At 38.8% G+C, this 15,174-nt stretch overlaps 1 protein-coding gene across 4 annotated transcripts in view; it reads right to left on the minus strand.

The window, feature by feature from the left end:
- Window positions 1-11,149, minus strand: part of cacnb3a (calcium channel, voltage-dependent, beta 3a) — a 62,305-nt gene extending 51,156 nt beyond the window's left edge. Inside the window, exons 1-2 of one of the 4 annotated variants that reach the window (XM_048177494.1) lie at window positions 10,630-11,133; window positions 6,859-6,951 (exon numbers count right to left, since the gene is read on the minus strand). In XM_048177494.1, coding sequence (XP_048033451.1) covers window positions 6,859-6,951; window positions 10,630-10,710 — 174 coding nt within the window. In that variant the 5' untranslated portion in view covers window positions 10,711-11,133. Of the gene's footprint in view, window positions 1-6,858; window positions 6,952-10,629 lie in introns of all 4 variants that reach the window. The other 3 variants (XM_048177496.1, XM_048177497.1, XM_048177498.1) reach the window with 3 other exon arrangements.
- Between the last annotated feature and the right edge of the window lie 4,025 nt (window positions 11,150-15,174).

Consider the following 15,174-nt stretch of genomic DNA (forward strand, 5'->3'; position numbering starts at 1 on the left):
CCCTGCCCTCCCGAGCTCTCGACTATAAGTGCAGTTATACAGTGCATAAACAAAGTTCACACAGCTAATATAACCCTCAAATGGGTCTTTACAAGATGTTCGTCATGCATGCTGCATGCATGGATCAGATCATATGAGTATAGTATTTATTTGGATGTTAACATTTGATTCTGAATGAGTTTGATAGTGCTCCGTGTCTAAAGCTAAGACTACACACTGTTGGAGAGATTTATAAAGATTGAAGTTGTGTTTATGAATTATACAGACTGCAAGTGTTTAAAAATGAAAATAGCGACGGCTCTTGTCTCCATGAATACAGTAAGAAACGATGGTAACTTTAACCACATTTAACAGTACATTAGCAACATGCTAACGAAACATTTAGAAAGACAATTTTACAAATATCACTAAAAATATTATGTAATCATGGATCATGTCAGTTATTATTGCTCCATCTGCCATTTTTCACTATTGTTCTTGCTTGCTTACCTAGTCTGATGATTCAGCTGTGCACAGATCCAGACGTTAATACTGGCTGCCCTTGTCTAATGCCTTGAACATGAGCTGACATATGCAAATATTGGGGGCGTACACCCCGACTGTTACGTAACAGTCGGTGTTATGTTGAGATTCGCCTGTTCTTTGGAGGTCTTTTAAACAAATGAGATTTACGTAAGAAGGAGGAAACAATGGAGTCTGAGACTCACTGTATGTCATTTCCATGTACTGAACTCTCGTTATTCAACTATGCCGAGGTAAATTCAATTTTTGATTCTAGGGCACCTTTAAACTATACCATGATAAAGCAGCAGTGTCATCATTCTGCACCAAGCAGATTTATCTATGTTTAGTAAATATAAAATTATATAATAGTAGATGTTTTACCAGTGTCCAATAGGGGTGGGAGAAAAAAAATCTATCCATCGATGCATCGTGATTCTCTATCCAACGATTCTGGTTCAATTCTGAGAATTTCATCATTTATGTCGTTTGGAATGCAGCGGGCTTACATATTTAAAATATGAAACTCACTTACAGAAGGCTGTTTTCAATTTTGCTGACGCTTTGTTTGTGAAGATTGCTCACGCATGCGGCTGTGTGCGACTCCGTGTAAGTGGTTTATGTACTTGCGTCTCAAAATGGTTTTATAACACAAAATTAATGCAGCCTAAACACAGCCAGTTTTGTCTTAAGGGATTAATTGGACAGGACATACCACATTACATATTATATTTCAAAAGAGATCCGTGCGTGAATGCAACATTAGATCTCCCGCTGTCATGATGTAACAATCAAACGACAGTAAACGTGAGAAAGAAAACATTCAGATAATCTTAAATACAGAAAGCACTCTTTGTTTATTGCTTGTAATATGTTTTGTTGCTCCTCTTTATTATTTGCTACTTGCTTATATGTTCTGAAGTTATATTAGTTTAAAATTCTTAACATACAGTTGTTTTAATTAAATTTTTTCAATTTGTATTTATTTTAAAAAGTAGGCCTACTTATTAATTACTTATGCAAATGAAAGGATTTTAAGGATTTTAAGTTGGCAAACTAATTAATTAAAGGTGTTATAGAGGATGTTTTCGATGACTGAGAAACCAAAGACTGTTAGTGAGTTTTTGAAATGAGCGCATGCGTAAGAACAACCCCCCTCCTTCACAGCTCATTTCGAGGGAACGCCTCCCAAAACTCGTGCACGAGTATTGGAACACGAGTGTTTACCACCGGCATTCACTGTGTCGCGTTAGTGGATACATTATGTCACCGTAGGTAACTCATACAGTGGGTATGGAAAGTATTCAGACCCCCTTAAATTTTTCACTCTTTGTTATATTGCAGCCATTTGCTAAAATCATTTAAGTTCATTTTTTTCTTCATTAATGTACACACAGCAGAAAAACACAGAATTGTTGACATTTTTGCATATTTATTAAAAAAGAAAAACTGAAATATCACATTGTCCTAAGTATTCAGACCCTTTGCTGTGACACTCATATATTTAACTCAGATGCTGTCCATTTCTTCTGATCATCCTTGAGATGGTTCTACACCTTCATTTGAGTCCAGCTGTGTTTGATTATACTGATTGGACTTGATTAGGAAAGCCACACACCTGTCTATATAAGACCGTACAGCTCACAGTGCATGTCAGAGCAAATGAGAATCATGAGGTCAAAGGAACTGCCTGAAGAGCTCAGAGACAGAATTGTGGCAAGGCACAGATCTGGCCAAGGTTACAAAAAAAATTCTGCTGCACTTAAGGTTCCTAAGAGCACAGTTGCCTCCATAATCCTTACATGGAAGACGTTTGGGACGACCAGAACCCTTCCTAGAGCTGGCCGTCCGGCCAAACTGAGCTATCGGGGGAGAAGAGCCTTGGTGAGAGAGGTAAAGAAGATGGGAGAAAGTTGTAGAAAGTCAACCATCACTGCAGCCCCTCCACCAGTCGGGGCTTTATGGCAGAGTGGCCCGACGGAAGCCTCTCCTCAGTGCAAGACACATGAAAGCCTGCATGGAGTTTGCCAAGATGGTGAGAAATAAGATTCTCTGGTCTGATGAGACCAAGATTAATTCTAAGCGGTATGTGTGGAGAAAACCAGGCACTGCTCATCACCTGTCCAATACAGTGCCAACAGTGAAGCATGGTGGTGGCAGCATCATGCTGTGGGGGTGTTTTTCAGCTGCAGGGACAGGACAACTGGTTGCAATCGAGGGAAAGATGAATGCGGCCAAGTACAGGGATATCCTGGACGAAAACCTTCTCCAGAGTGCTCAGGACCTCAGACTGGGCCGAAGGTTTACCTTCCAACAAGACAATGACCCTAAGCACACAGCTAAATAACGAAGGAGTGGCTTCACAACAACTCCATGACTGTTCTTGAATGGCCCAGCCAGAGCCCTGACTTAAACCCAATTGAGCATCTCTGGAGAGACCTAAAAATGGCTGTCCACCAACGTTTACCATCCAACCTGACAGAACTGGAGAGGATCTGCAAGGAGGAATGGCAGAGGATTCCCAAATCCAGGTGTGAAAAACTTGTTGCATCTTTCCCAAAATGACTCATGGCTGTATTAGATCAAAAGGGTGCTTCTACTAAATACTGAGCAAAGGGTCTGAATACTTAGGACCATGTGATATTTCAGTTTTTCTTTTTTAATAAATCTGCAAAAATGTCAACAATTCTGTGTTTTTCTGTCAATATGGGGTGCTGTGTGTACATTAATGAGGAAAAAAATGAACTTAAATGATTTTAGCAAATGGCTGCAATATAACAGAGTGAAAAATTTAAGGGGTCTGAATACTTTCCGTACCCACTGTAATCTGCAGTTGTTACTCCTGAAAAAAACATTGCATGCGGTGCCTGTGGAGTGTGGAAAGTTACTGGAGCGCGCAGCCGCGCACGTCTCTCACAAGGAACGTCATGGCAGTGATTGACAAGCCAGAGGGCCAATCGTTTATGCGATGATCACACAAACAATTGGCTGATGTTTTTAAGGCCCTACCTCGTGCACAGATGATGTATATTGATATTATTCCTTTCAGTGCACCTAATAAATAGTCTTTTATCAGTTAGTAAAGACAGTTTCAAGTAATATTGCAAAAAGGTATAAAACAAAACATCCTCTATAGCACCTTTAATAAGAAAAAAAGTAGTTCAAGAATCGTTTTGGAATCGGATCGTGACTCCCAGAATCGGAATCGGATAGGACCGTGAGGCGACTAAAGACTCCCACCCCTAGTGTCCAATCACAAAATCTGGTCAGAACTGAGTGATTAGCAAAGATTGTGTACTGCCATTTAAATAGTAACTACATGGGAATGCTAACAAGCCTGGCACAAACAAACTTTTTTTTGAAAGAAATTAATATTTTTATTCAGCAAGAACACATTCAATTGATCAAAAAGATCAAATTAAACTGATACAAAATATTTTTATTTCAAATAATGCTGCTCTTTTGAACTTTCTTCTAAAAAAAAAAATCCTGTATCACGGTTTCCACAGAAATATGAAGCAGCACAACAGTTTTCAACATTGATAAAAATAGTAAGAAATATTTCTTGAGCATCATCATATCTGAATAATTTCTGAAGGATCATGTGATACTGAAGACTGGAGTTATGATGCTGAAAATTCAGCTTTGATCACAGGAATAAATTATGTTTTAAAACATATATTTTAAATTATAATATTTCACAATATTTCTGTTGTGCTGTATTTTTGATCAAATAAATTCAGCCTTGGTGAGTAGAAGACACTTCTTTCAAAAACATTCAAAAAGCCTATACTGACCCCAAACTTTTGAGCGTTAATGTGAATGTAAACTGCCATTTGCAAACCACTTTACTTCCATAATCCATTGCGTTTCATACTTAATAATGCCTTTTACCAGTGACTGTAGTATATTCACAACATAGCATCACCCTTTCTGCCTTATTGCTTAAAAATGAAAGTTCTGTCATAATTTACTCCCTCTCAAGTTGTTTCAAACCTGTACAGATTTCTTTTTTCTGCTTAGGAAAGAATATGGGTTACCAAACAGTTGATGGACCCCATTAACTTCCATAGTATGGAAAAAAATAACAACAACTTTCAGATTTTTCATTTTTGGGTGAACTATTCCTTTAAGTATATCATCCATTTATCAAATACAGCACATTCACCACTGTCTTTATCCACATAAGGATTCCATGATGTACGTCACAGATGCTTTTTTCAGGTACGCCATCACGGCACGAGTTTTATGACCAAAGAGAGAAGATCTAACATTCACCAGCATTCTCCACTCCAAATGAGCTCCATTAATATTTTACTATTTTAATATTTTAGGAACTGTGATATTTTGGGAGAAAATTGAAACTGCCACGACCTCCTGGTCATGAAAATTAACAACCCGCTCAATATGCCATCTCTTCTTTCCACACACACACACACACACACACACACACACATTTACAAATTCTCCATTTCTTTTTCTCACAGGTTAGCACATTAAGAGCTGCATAGACAATTGTCCCCGTTAATGCCATTTAAACCTTGTCTGTAAACTTCCGAACAGAAGAATTTGGAGTAGGTATCTAAGGGTGTCACATTTGATAGGCTGAGTATAAAGACAAATGAGCTTATATGGTGTGAGCAGAACAAACTGAAGAATTTGGGTCACTCATTACAGAGGAAATTAATTGATGTAACGACGCTGACATAGATTTTGAAGTGTGCCATGGAGAAATTCAGTGCGCTTGTCATAACCTAATTTTTCTTTTTGGTGTTTTCAAAAGATTCTCTTAAATAATACATGAAGACGCTGCAGGAGAGTAATGGAACTGCCTCCATCTAGCGGCCACGTCTTGAATTACAGCACAAATGAGATGTATAGCTATAATCAGTTATTACACCGGACGGAGGCATTACACAAGTTGTTTAGACATACGTATCAAAACTGAATAAATCAAAAGGGAAATTTAAGGACACGTACAGTCATTCAGACACAAGTGTCCTTGTTACACATGACTTACAGTAGTAATAACAGTAAATTACATGCAACTAACCCTAAACCATAATTCTAACCCTATAGTAAGTGCATGTACTTAATTAATATTACTCAGTACTTAAATGTATAATTACACAGTAACAAGGTCAACAACATAAAGTGCAACCAGATATTTTTACAAAGACGCTTTTTCTAAATGTTTTAATGTAACCTGGCAACAACCTTTCATAACCTTTTATTAAAGATGAAATACACCACAAATACAGCATATTTTAGTCTAAGTCTAAAGCCAACAGAATGTTCCTAAAATTTCTGACAAGTCAAACTCCGTGGACATGACTAGAAGGTAAAGTGTAGGAAAAAAAAATAGTACACTGTAAACTTACATCAAAATAATGTATTGATCCATCAAGTGTCAATATCTGAACAGAATTATTGTAATCTCCATGCTCTTATTTTGTTTTTACTTTTATTTTAAGGCAAAAACAAACACTTTGTAAAGTTTGTGGGTTTAAAACCAACGGTATATATAAATATATGTGAAGTTTATATTATGTAAAAGACATATATATATATATATATATATATATATATATATATATATATATATATATATATATATATATATATATATATATATAAATTAGGGGTGTGACAAGATCTCGTGACATAAGATCTCGCAAGATTAAAATGTGACGAGATTTTTCGTAGCGTTAAATATTGCCATGACGTGAATGTGAGGGTGAAATTAGGACAGAATATGCCACCGCTACATTTACATTATGCCTCCACTGTCGTTTTGCTTTTTATAGAAATTAAAACCATTTAATTCAGTTGGATAACGGTCACTTCAATTCCATCCAGTTCATCCAACACGAGCAGCAGAATCATACACAGTGCAGCAGGAATCAGAGTTCACTGATCACGTGACGAGATGACTGACAAGACCATGGCGGAGGATTCGTACTCATAACGTCATAATTCATACTCATAAGGTCGAACTGAAATGACGTTCATTACAAGATGATTAGTTAAAACATTCACCTCCAGACTATTTTTCTAGTCATGTATTTCATCATTGAGGATTTCTTAAAAATACTGTGTAAAAATCTCGTTCTCGTGAACTCAATCTAGGGTGTCGTCTCGTCTCGTGAGCTAATTGTCTCGTCACACCCCTTATTTATGTATATAAGAAGATTCACATGTTGTCAAAATAAGACAGCTGTTGAAGTCACTACACAACCTCAATAGCTACTAAAGCAGAGACCACTCAAACAACCCCACAGGAATACATAATGACAGAAACAACACGCTGGCATCTGAATGAATATGGACGTGCTGATTGATGAAGCAGAGTCTTACCTGTCGTTTGATGAAGCTGGAGGTGGTGTCAGACGAGGTGCTGCCATCTGAGCGTTTAAAACGACCCTTGCGCTTCGGCAACTTTCGTGGTAGCTATATAGAGACGACCACATCAAAACAAACAGTCACCCGGTTATAGTAACATCAGACACAAGATGCCTTGTCTGCTCTTCATAAAACAGGTGCTGTAGCTGGAAAACTGGGCTAGGACACCAGATGTACTGTAAGAGTTTCTGCAGCTGCAGTAGATGAATGTTCACATCATAGCAAATGGGTCTGGATTAACTGTAAGCTCTTTTAATAGTTGAAAGTACTAGTAAAATCTTATAATAAGACATAGATATAATGTTGTACCTTATCTAGTCATCAGCTCCTGAATACCTTTGATGTAAGTTCTCAAGATGCAGTCTTAACATAGTGGCTATATTTAGGCAACTGGCCCCCAGGACTACTCTACCTTTAGTCTACTCTACAGGTACATTATCTTTCTTGTTCAGAACCAAATCTTTTTATTTATGGTATCGGCAGTGTTGTGGGTAACTCATTACAAGTAATGCAAGTTACGTAATCAGATTACTTTCAAGTAACTAGTAAAGTAACACATTACTTTTATATTTACAACAAAATATCTGAGTTACTTTTTCAAATAAGTAACTCAAGTTACTTTGTTTTCCCATTTATTGACAGACAGATATATTGTGTGCACTGTGTGAACATGATGGTTATTCTAGACTAGTTCTGGGCTAAGGCCACATCCACAGAGCTTTCCCTATCCTATCTTTTTTTCCTCACTCTAAAAAAAAAATCCGTAAACACGGCGTCATCTCAAGAAATATCTGTGTACACACGAAACCACTGAAACGACTCAAAACGATGTAGTATACATGCCAGACCAGTATGTGGCGCTGTGATTCTGCCACAGAGATACACTAAAAATGGAGAAGACGGCGCATGCGCATAAAGCTTGCGCGCTGAATACAAACTTTAGTAAAGCTAATAGGCTGAGTAGCTTCTGCAGCACGAACACAAGCATGTAGTCCGCTATAGTTGCTGTTAGATGACGTAGCGACGTCTGACTAGGGTCGAGACGTGGGGTGATGACATCATCGTTTCACAAAACATATGGATTGGCTGTACACACGAAAACGATTTATCCACTCTGGGACCCGGTATCAAAAAATAGCGGTTTCAGGGTCCCAAAAAGGAGGGTTTGTCTGGACGAAACGCCGATACCATACAAAATTTTCACGTATACAGCTAAACGCATCTCTGTGTGGACAGGCTCTAAATGTGAGCATACATTTACTCATTTACTTCTTCACCTGCAGCCTATTCTTCTGTAGCCTGACGTGGTCATACTCAATTCTAGTCAGAATATGAGTCTGATACTGCTCCATTGGGACGCGATGGCGGAATCTACACATCTCAGTTCTTCAACAACAGCCATCATTGTTGTAAACTAATTGACCTTTCGCAAAGACCCGCCCCCCTTAGTTACTGTTGCTTTGTCCGACAAGCCGTGGCGCTGTCACGCCACACAGAGTGGAAAATACATCGCGGAGCAAAGAGGAAACTGACAACACGTCGACAGACAAGACAGAGCAGGTTACTTATGATATTAAACAAAGTCCCAGCTTTCAAACTGTGTAGTTATTTAAAAAATTCAAACAATAAAAACCGTTTTGTGGCTCTTTAATGGGTTGTGACCATGATCGTGACAGATTGCTGTAGCGCCTCAGCTCAAGAGGCTCGTGAACCGATCATCTCTTCCTACTAGTCCATTTATAGCATCAAATAAACATGAATGAACATGAGAATGAATGTTGTTTCAAACGCGGAAAGACGTCAATATGCACAATTTTTCAAGTTTAACTCCACCGAGGTTAATCTTCTAACTCCTGACTGCTTTGTCGGACAAAAAATGGCGGATGCGGCGTTCTGATTGGTTAGATCGCTTGTCAATCAAACTCCCCAAGCGCTCTTTGATGACGTGGCTGATTACGTTTCTGGTGATAATCTGTCAATCATCGCCATGACAATGTGATTGGTCCGAACAGTTTCTGTTCGGGCATAATTACTCCTCTACGGATCGAGTCCAGACCGAACTCCCCGACCTCAAAATGTTGTGGGCGGGGCTAAATTCGGCTGGCATCCAGGCTAATTCTTCTGTATTCCAGAATGGCAGCACAGCTGAAAGGCTTGTTTGAACTGCGCCCTCTACTGTACAGGCATGAATTTGCATTTCCTTCAGCCTGAGGCTTATTCATTTAAAGGAACACTCTACTTTTTTTGAAAATAGGCTCATTTTCCAACTCCCCTAGAGTTAAACAGTTGAGTTTTAGTGTATTCGAATCCATTCAGCCGATCTCCGGGTCTGGCGGTACCACTTTTAGCATAGCTTAGCATAGTTCATTGAATCTGATTAGAACAGTAGCATCTCGCTCAAAAAAATGACCAAAGAGTTTCGATATTTTTTCTATTTAAAACTTGACTCTTCTGTAGTTACATCGTGTACTAAGACCGACGGAAAATGAAAAGTTGTGATTTTCTAGGCCGATATGGCTAGGAACTATACTATCATTCCGGCGTAATAATCAAGGAACTTTGCTGCCGTACCATGGGTGCAGCAGGCGCAATGATATTACACAGCGGCTGTGCACAGGGAGCATGCCTTGCAACCATGGAGACATTTTTGAGAGGTGCTGCGTAATATCATTACTTTTTTAAGGAGTAACGCAATATTGTAATGCATTACTTTTAAAAGTAACTTTCCCCAACACTGGGTATTAGACAATATTTCTGTAGAAAAATCCAACCTGATCACACAGGAAAACTTAGCTACGTGCTGGCAATTTTATATGAATTCATACACTGTGAATTATATGAAAACATACAATTTTTAGGAAAAAAGTAAGCATGAAGGTCCACCCCTAAACATAACCGTTACTGTGTAACGGCATAGGCAGATTGTACAAAAATGTACAAATGAGGTTGTACGAATTCAGACAAATTAGCCAAAATGTTGTGAAATTGCCATGTAATTGTGTTGGAAAATCCAGGTTAAGATGGTTGTGTTTTGGAACATGGTCTATGATAGTCATTCATTGATACAAGCTGGTTATTAGCTTACCAAACAGACACCATTTCCCAAAAATCACCGGTATGACCAGCTGGTATTGTTTCTGGTCCAAGATGGTACCAGCTAATAACCAGCTTCTAATGACCATTTTGGACCAACTAATAACCAACTTAGACCTGCTAAAAACAGCTATCATGTTCAAAAACACAGCTACTATATGGTATTTGAAACAGGGGTAGGACAGGTGACCGTGGGACTTAGGTTGGCTACAGGTGAGACCCATGCCATGCCATAGTGAGGGTTCACCATTTTAATGCCGTTTATCCTTACTAACAAGTAAAAACCGACAGAGAAAAGTGTTTGAACAGTTAAATGAACAGTACAGATGCCTGGCCCGAAGGACAAGGCCTTGGTTGCGGTTGGAAATCTCAGGGCGGAGGAAAAACAGGAATTGGGAGTTTTCGCGGATGGTGGAGGAGCATCAAACATCTTATCAACATCTCGTCTCCGCTCATTAAAAACAACTGCGCGTGTCTGATTAAAGGCGCGATAAAAGCGATATTACACGGGCAGATTGTGTAGCTGTAGCGCTCTGCGGATATATGAAGCGCTTCAATGCACGACTGCTCAACAACAAGTAGCCAAAATTAACCATTTAAGAGAACATATACAAATCCCCCCAAAAGTCTTACCTGGAAATAGTGCGACTGAGAAGCGCTTTCTACACCAGACAAAGGGTCTGCGGAAGATTTGGACATCTTTACTTGCACCATCTATTTGAGAGCGCAGGGAGGCGGGTGCATGCATGCATTGGTGCTTACTGGAAGAAACGGCGATACGAAATACATATGCCTGCCGAGGAAGAAGAGAGTATCACGATTGAACAGTGACTTGAGCGGTATACGCAGAGATCATAAGATATATTCCCTCGCGCGGGTTATCATAAACCAAGATAGTAATACAGGTGTATAATTGCAATGTGTCTGTTTCTTGTGCATGCGCCTTTTGTAATGATGTGTCTCGCGCTACCGTGTGTGCGCTGCGTTCTCTCTCTCCCTCCCTCTTCCCACTCTTTCCCCAGAGCTTGCTATATTTGCCTCTCTTGTACAGTACATGCATGGAGATTTGTCTTCCAGCAATACAAATTTCCCACTCAAAACTCATTAGATAAAAAAGATCGTAACAGTTCGAGATTACAGTATCTGAGATTTCTCAAATAATCTGCAGTGCAACAACTCTGTAATGTGATGTTAGGTAATTTAAAGATGCTGAGAGCTATTTTCTAAAGTAACACGAATGAAATGTCCCACTAAAATAGGTATACTGGAGAAATTACACTTATTTAACACCCATAGGCTCTGTAAATAGCAAGAAAGTAGGTTATTTGAAAGCAGCCCGAGAAATTTAACCAATCAGAAAACGTTAAAGGCACAACATGTAAGATTTTTGGATTAAAATATCCAAAAACTACTAGAACAATGTTATATATTTTGTTGACTTGTGTACTTACATTATCCCAAATGTTTCCAAGAATGTTTAAATCCAGAGAAATAAGTAATTTTAACCAGGATATGGACCATGCCCGTGCCTATCAATGACATCATACCTGCATTACCCACGATTTCTAGTTTTATTTAATAGAAAACATGGAAACTCCAAAGATACTTTATATTATGTTTTATGATACAGGTGAGCAACTGTTTGGATACGTTCATCAACAGAAAACTAATCATGTTATATAGCTCAACACAGTAAGTCTTTTTGTTTAAATCTCGTTTTCTTGATTTACCGTGAGTACCATGTTTTACCATGACTAATATTGGTCTAGCTTACTGCAGTGTGCAAGTGTCTCATAGCAGCTGCCGAGCGAACGCACAGAGTAGCATTATAACAACTTTCAACACACAAATGTATCTAATATGATAAATCAGCGCCGGAAAAAGCAAAAGCTCTCATCTGCGGCATAATAAAAGCTCCGTTGCTCTCGAGCCCTGTGTTGCGTTTGTCTCTCATTAGCAATCGCGGCCTTGTTCTACTCCCATGGCTTTCAGCCACACCCTGCTTCATACTACAGTAATGTTAATCAATCTTTAATACATTAGCTCATCCATGATGTTTTCTGCCTGAGTCCCATCCCGATTCTTTTCCACCGACTGTAGACGTGAAGACAAAATCCCTTGTGATTCTGCAAAATCAAGGCGTCACCAAGCTACACCTTTTTTCTTTTGAATAAGTGACCTCTAGTGGCGAAAACTACATACTGTGCCTTTAAGGCAGCTATCCTTTTTGCAACAATCATTAATTGCAAATGCAAATTCGTTTGGTGGCACTAGTGGTAGAAAATGCACACTGCACCTCAGTTAACTTTGGCAGCCGTAAAAATAATATAATGATATGTATAAGTAATATAATATAAATAAGTAACATCTTTATAAATAAATAAATAGTTCATTCGAAACAGAAACTCAATCTCATGGGGTGTATTAACAGGAGTAAATGGTTACTTAGTCCCATTTAAGTTAGTGATTTTGTTAATGCTAATTTTCTGATGAAACCTATAGACAGACCCTCTCTATTACACAAACCTCATGTCATTCCCTGAATCTTCTTTGCAGAAATACCTCTTGCAGCATTGAGAATGAGATTTGAAGAGGGAAAATTTTAATATCATCAATATTGTAACAATATAACCAATAGTTGACATTAAAGATTACTCTGTGAAGAAGTAAACTACAGTGCCCTCTGCTGGCACTTTGGAGCATATATACCTTATAACTTTGATAAGGGTAAGTGTGAAGTGGTTTCCCTTGTAATTTTTTTTACAATTTTTCTGAATTGATTTGACACATTTGTCCAAACTCAGATCACTGCTCTCAATACAATTAAAACAGTTATCTGAACACTTTGTAATTGTCCTAAATAGCTTGTAAGTTTTCATTAATTTCACTGAAATTACAAATCATCTGCATAATTTTCTCAAATATTGTGTTCATTTGCAGCTCTTTTTATTGATTTTACAAAAATCACAAACATTTATGTACCATTTGTCTGGGTAATCTGCTGGGTTAATAATACTCACATCACATGAAATGCATTTTTTTAAAATTGTTTACACAGCTGCATTAACTATAAAAACTATTTGTTTTAAAAAATAGTAACAAACATATACAAATAAAAAAACAGTAAGATTAAGAACAAGAAGGGGTAAAGAAAGAGGTGTAAGAGTGGAAGGTGGTGGAGAGAGTTGACTTACTGTAATGGAAGAGGCTAGTGGAGATGTCGAGCAGAAGAAACATACATATAACAAAACTCCAAAAATGTGTGTGTCTAAAGCTGAATATGTTATAAAAAATCAATAGAGAACATGTAGTTTTGATGATAGAATTTTCTTTTAATAAATGCATTACCAGAGTATTAAAGATTCCGAAAACTTAAAAATGCTGCCTTCGGAGGATGCATTCCAAGGTAGGAAGGCATCAAGGCATGTCTGAATCCAGTGTTAGCTTCTCCTGAGATACCTTCATCTGATCGATTTTTTAAGGCAGCATAACTGTATCCTTCGCTACCTTTGATATCCCACAATCCTGTCATTTCCATTCTGTGGCATTTGAGCTAGAAAATAAAGATGGCATCTGAAAGTTGCGGTTGGTGGTCAGTTTGTGTAAATGTACATTTTTGACCAACGTTTTCCACTTCTGATGTCATTTCTAGCACAAAATTACTATTGTAGTAATTAAATATTCACTTAGTTATCAACAAAGCTTGCTCTATTTTGCTGTAGGTCATTAAACTGTTACACTGCCTCAGATGTCTGTCTAAAATCAGTTTTGTGAGATGCCTTAATGTGCAAACGCTGCCTGCAAAGTCATTGTCTATATCGCAGTGAGGCAACAAGTCAGCTGTATAAGTTTTCAGACGCAGCCATTGTAATCTGTTTGAGTCACCAGCTGAAAGGATATTCCAGTTTGTTTGTGGTAATTGTTGCAGATGTAACATCAAGGTATTAGTGATTGACCTTGAAGTAAGCCATTTGCTTTATATGTGGATTTATATGTGTACTGTATTTAATCTCTGTGACATACGAACATGTCCTGTAGTGAACGTTCTGTTATTCAGATCGGTAATATTATTTAACGTTTGATTATTCATTCTTTATTAAGATGCAGATCAATGTTACAGGTTCATAATCTGTATTCTTTTAAAATACCGAACAAGTGATTAGCGTTATGTTCCTTTAAATGCTGTTCATACATTACCCATCAGTTTTTGAGCTTCAAGCTTACTTGCACCCAGGTCAGGACATGGTTCCCTTTCAAAAGGGAACTCGCGCTGTGTCCAAAGCGCTAGGGGAACCGCCTCCGTGGGAACCGGTGTCTGAAACACATATCCAATCTTGGCAATATCATATTGACGGGCGACAGCCCATGACATCATAACAATGCGACCCACAGTATATATCCTCTTTTCGTCTTCAGGGACTGTTTTGTTTGAAGCACATAGTGGCAAATAAAAAGAAAATGAAATGCAGGGAGAAAACCAGACTTACTAAGAGGTTTGTGAAATGTGTTGATCCATATCCACATTATCTGACACATGATGACACACACGCTCTGTGCGTTCTCTGGGGGAAGAGCACGTTCTTGAGGGGGCTTCTTGTGTAAATTGTGAGTGTTTTCATCTGAAAACACTCCAGTCTCATCTGCCTCTCGCATCTGGACCTGGTGGCTGTGGTACCGCTCGTGCTGAGGCAGATTGAGTGGGGCGTGGACCTCTCGAACGGCTCGACGGCTGACGAGGCAGCACTGCTGGGAGAGGATGCGAGTTTGTCTGCATCCTCAGGTCCAACCGCCAGTGCTCTTCCAGCCGAGAAGGAGATGGCTGAGGAGGGTAGAGAAGTTTAGGGTAGAGAGTTTATTGATATTACTGAATCCTCTCAGCCACCCTTCCCTGCGTATGCTGAGTTATTGGAGGTTGTGGAACGCGCTGCCAGCAGATTACCTTTGCCATGTCAGCACGTTATGAAGAGATCGTGCGCGGTCGGCTTGACGTTCGGTTTCTCTCTGGCCATGGCCCTCCAACTCTAGTGAGCCTTCCATTCCTTCCTGACCTGCATACTGAGGTCGAGAAGGCATGGAAAAACTGTACTCGGCACGAATCCATTGAAATCAGCAAGTGAATTTCGCTGATGTTAAGGGATTGGCAGATTATGGGTATGTGTCGATGCCACCAATTGACGA

The sequence above is a fragment of the Megalobrama amblycephala genome, linkage group LG24, assembly GCF_018812025.1.
Source record: "Megalobrama amblycephala isolate DHTTF-2021 linkage group LG24, ASM1881202v1, whole genome shotgun sequence".
Taxonomy (NCBI): Eukaryota; Metazoa; Chordata; class Actinopteri; order Cypriniformes; family Xenocyprididae; genus Megalobrama; species Megalobrama amblycephala.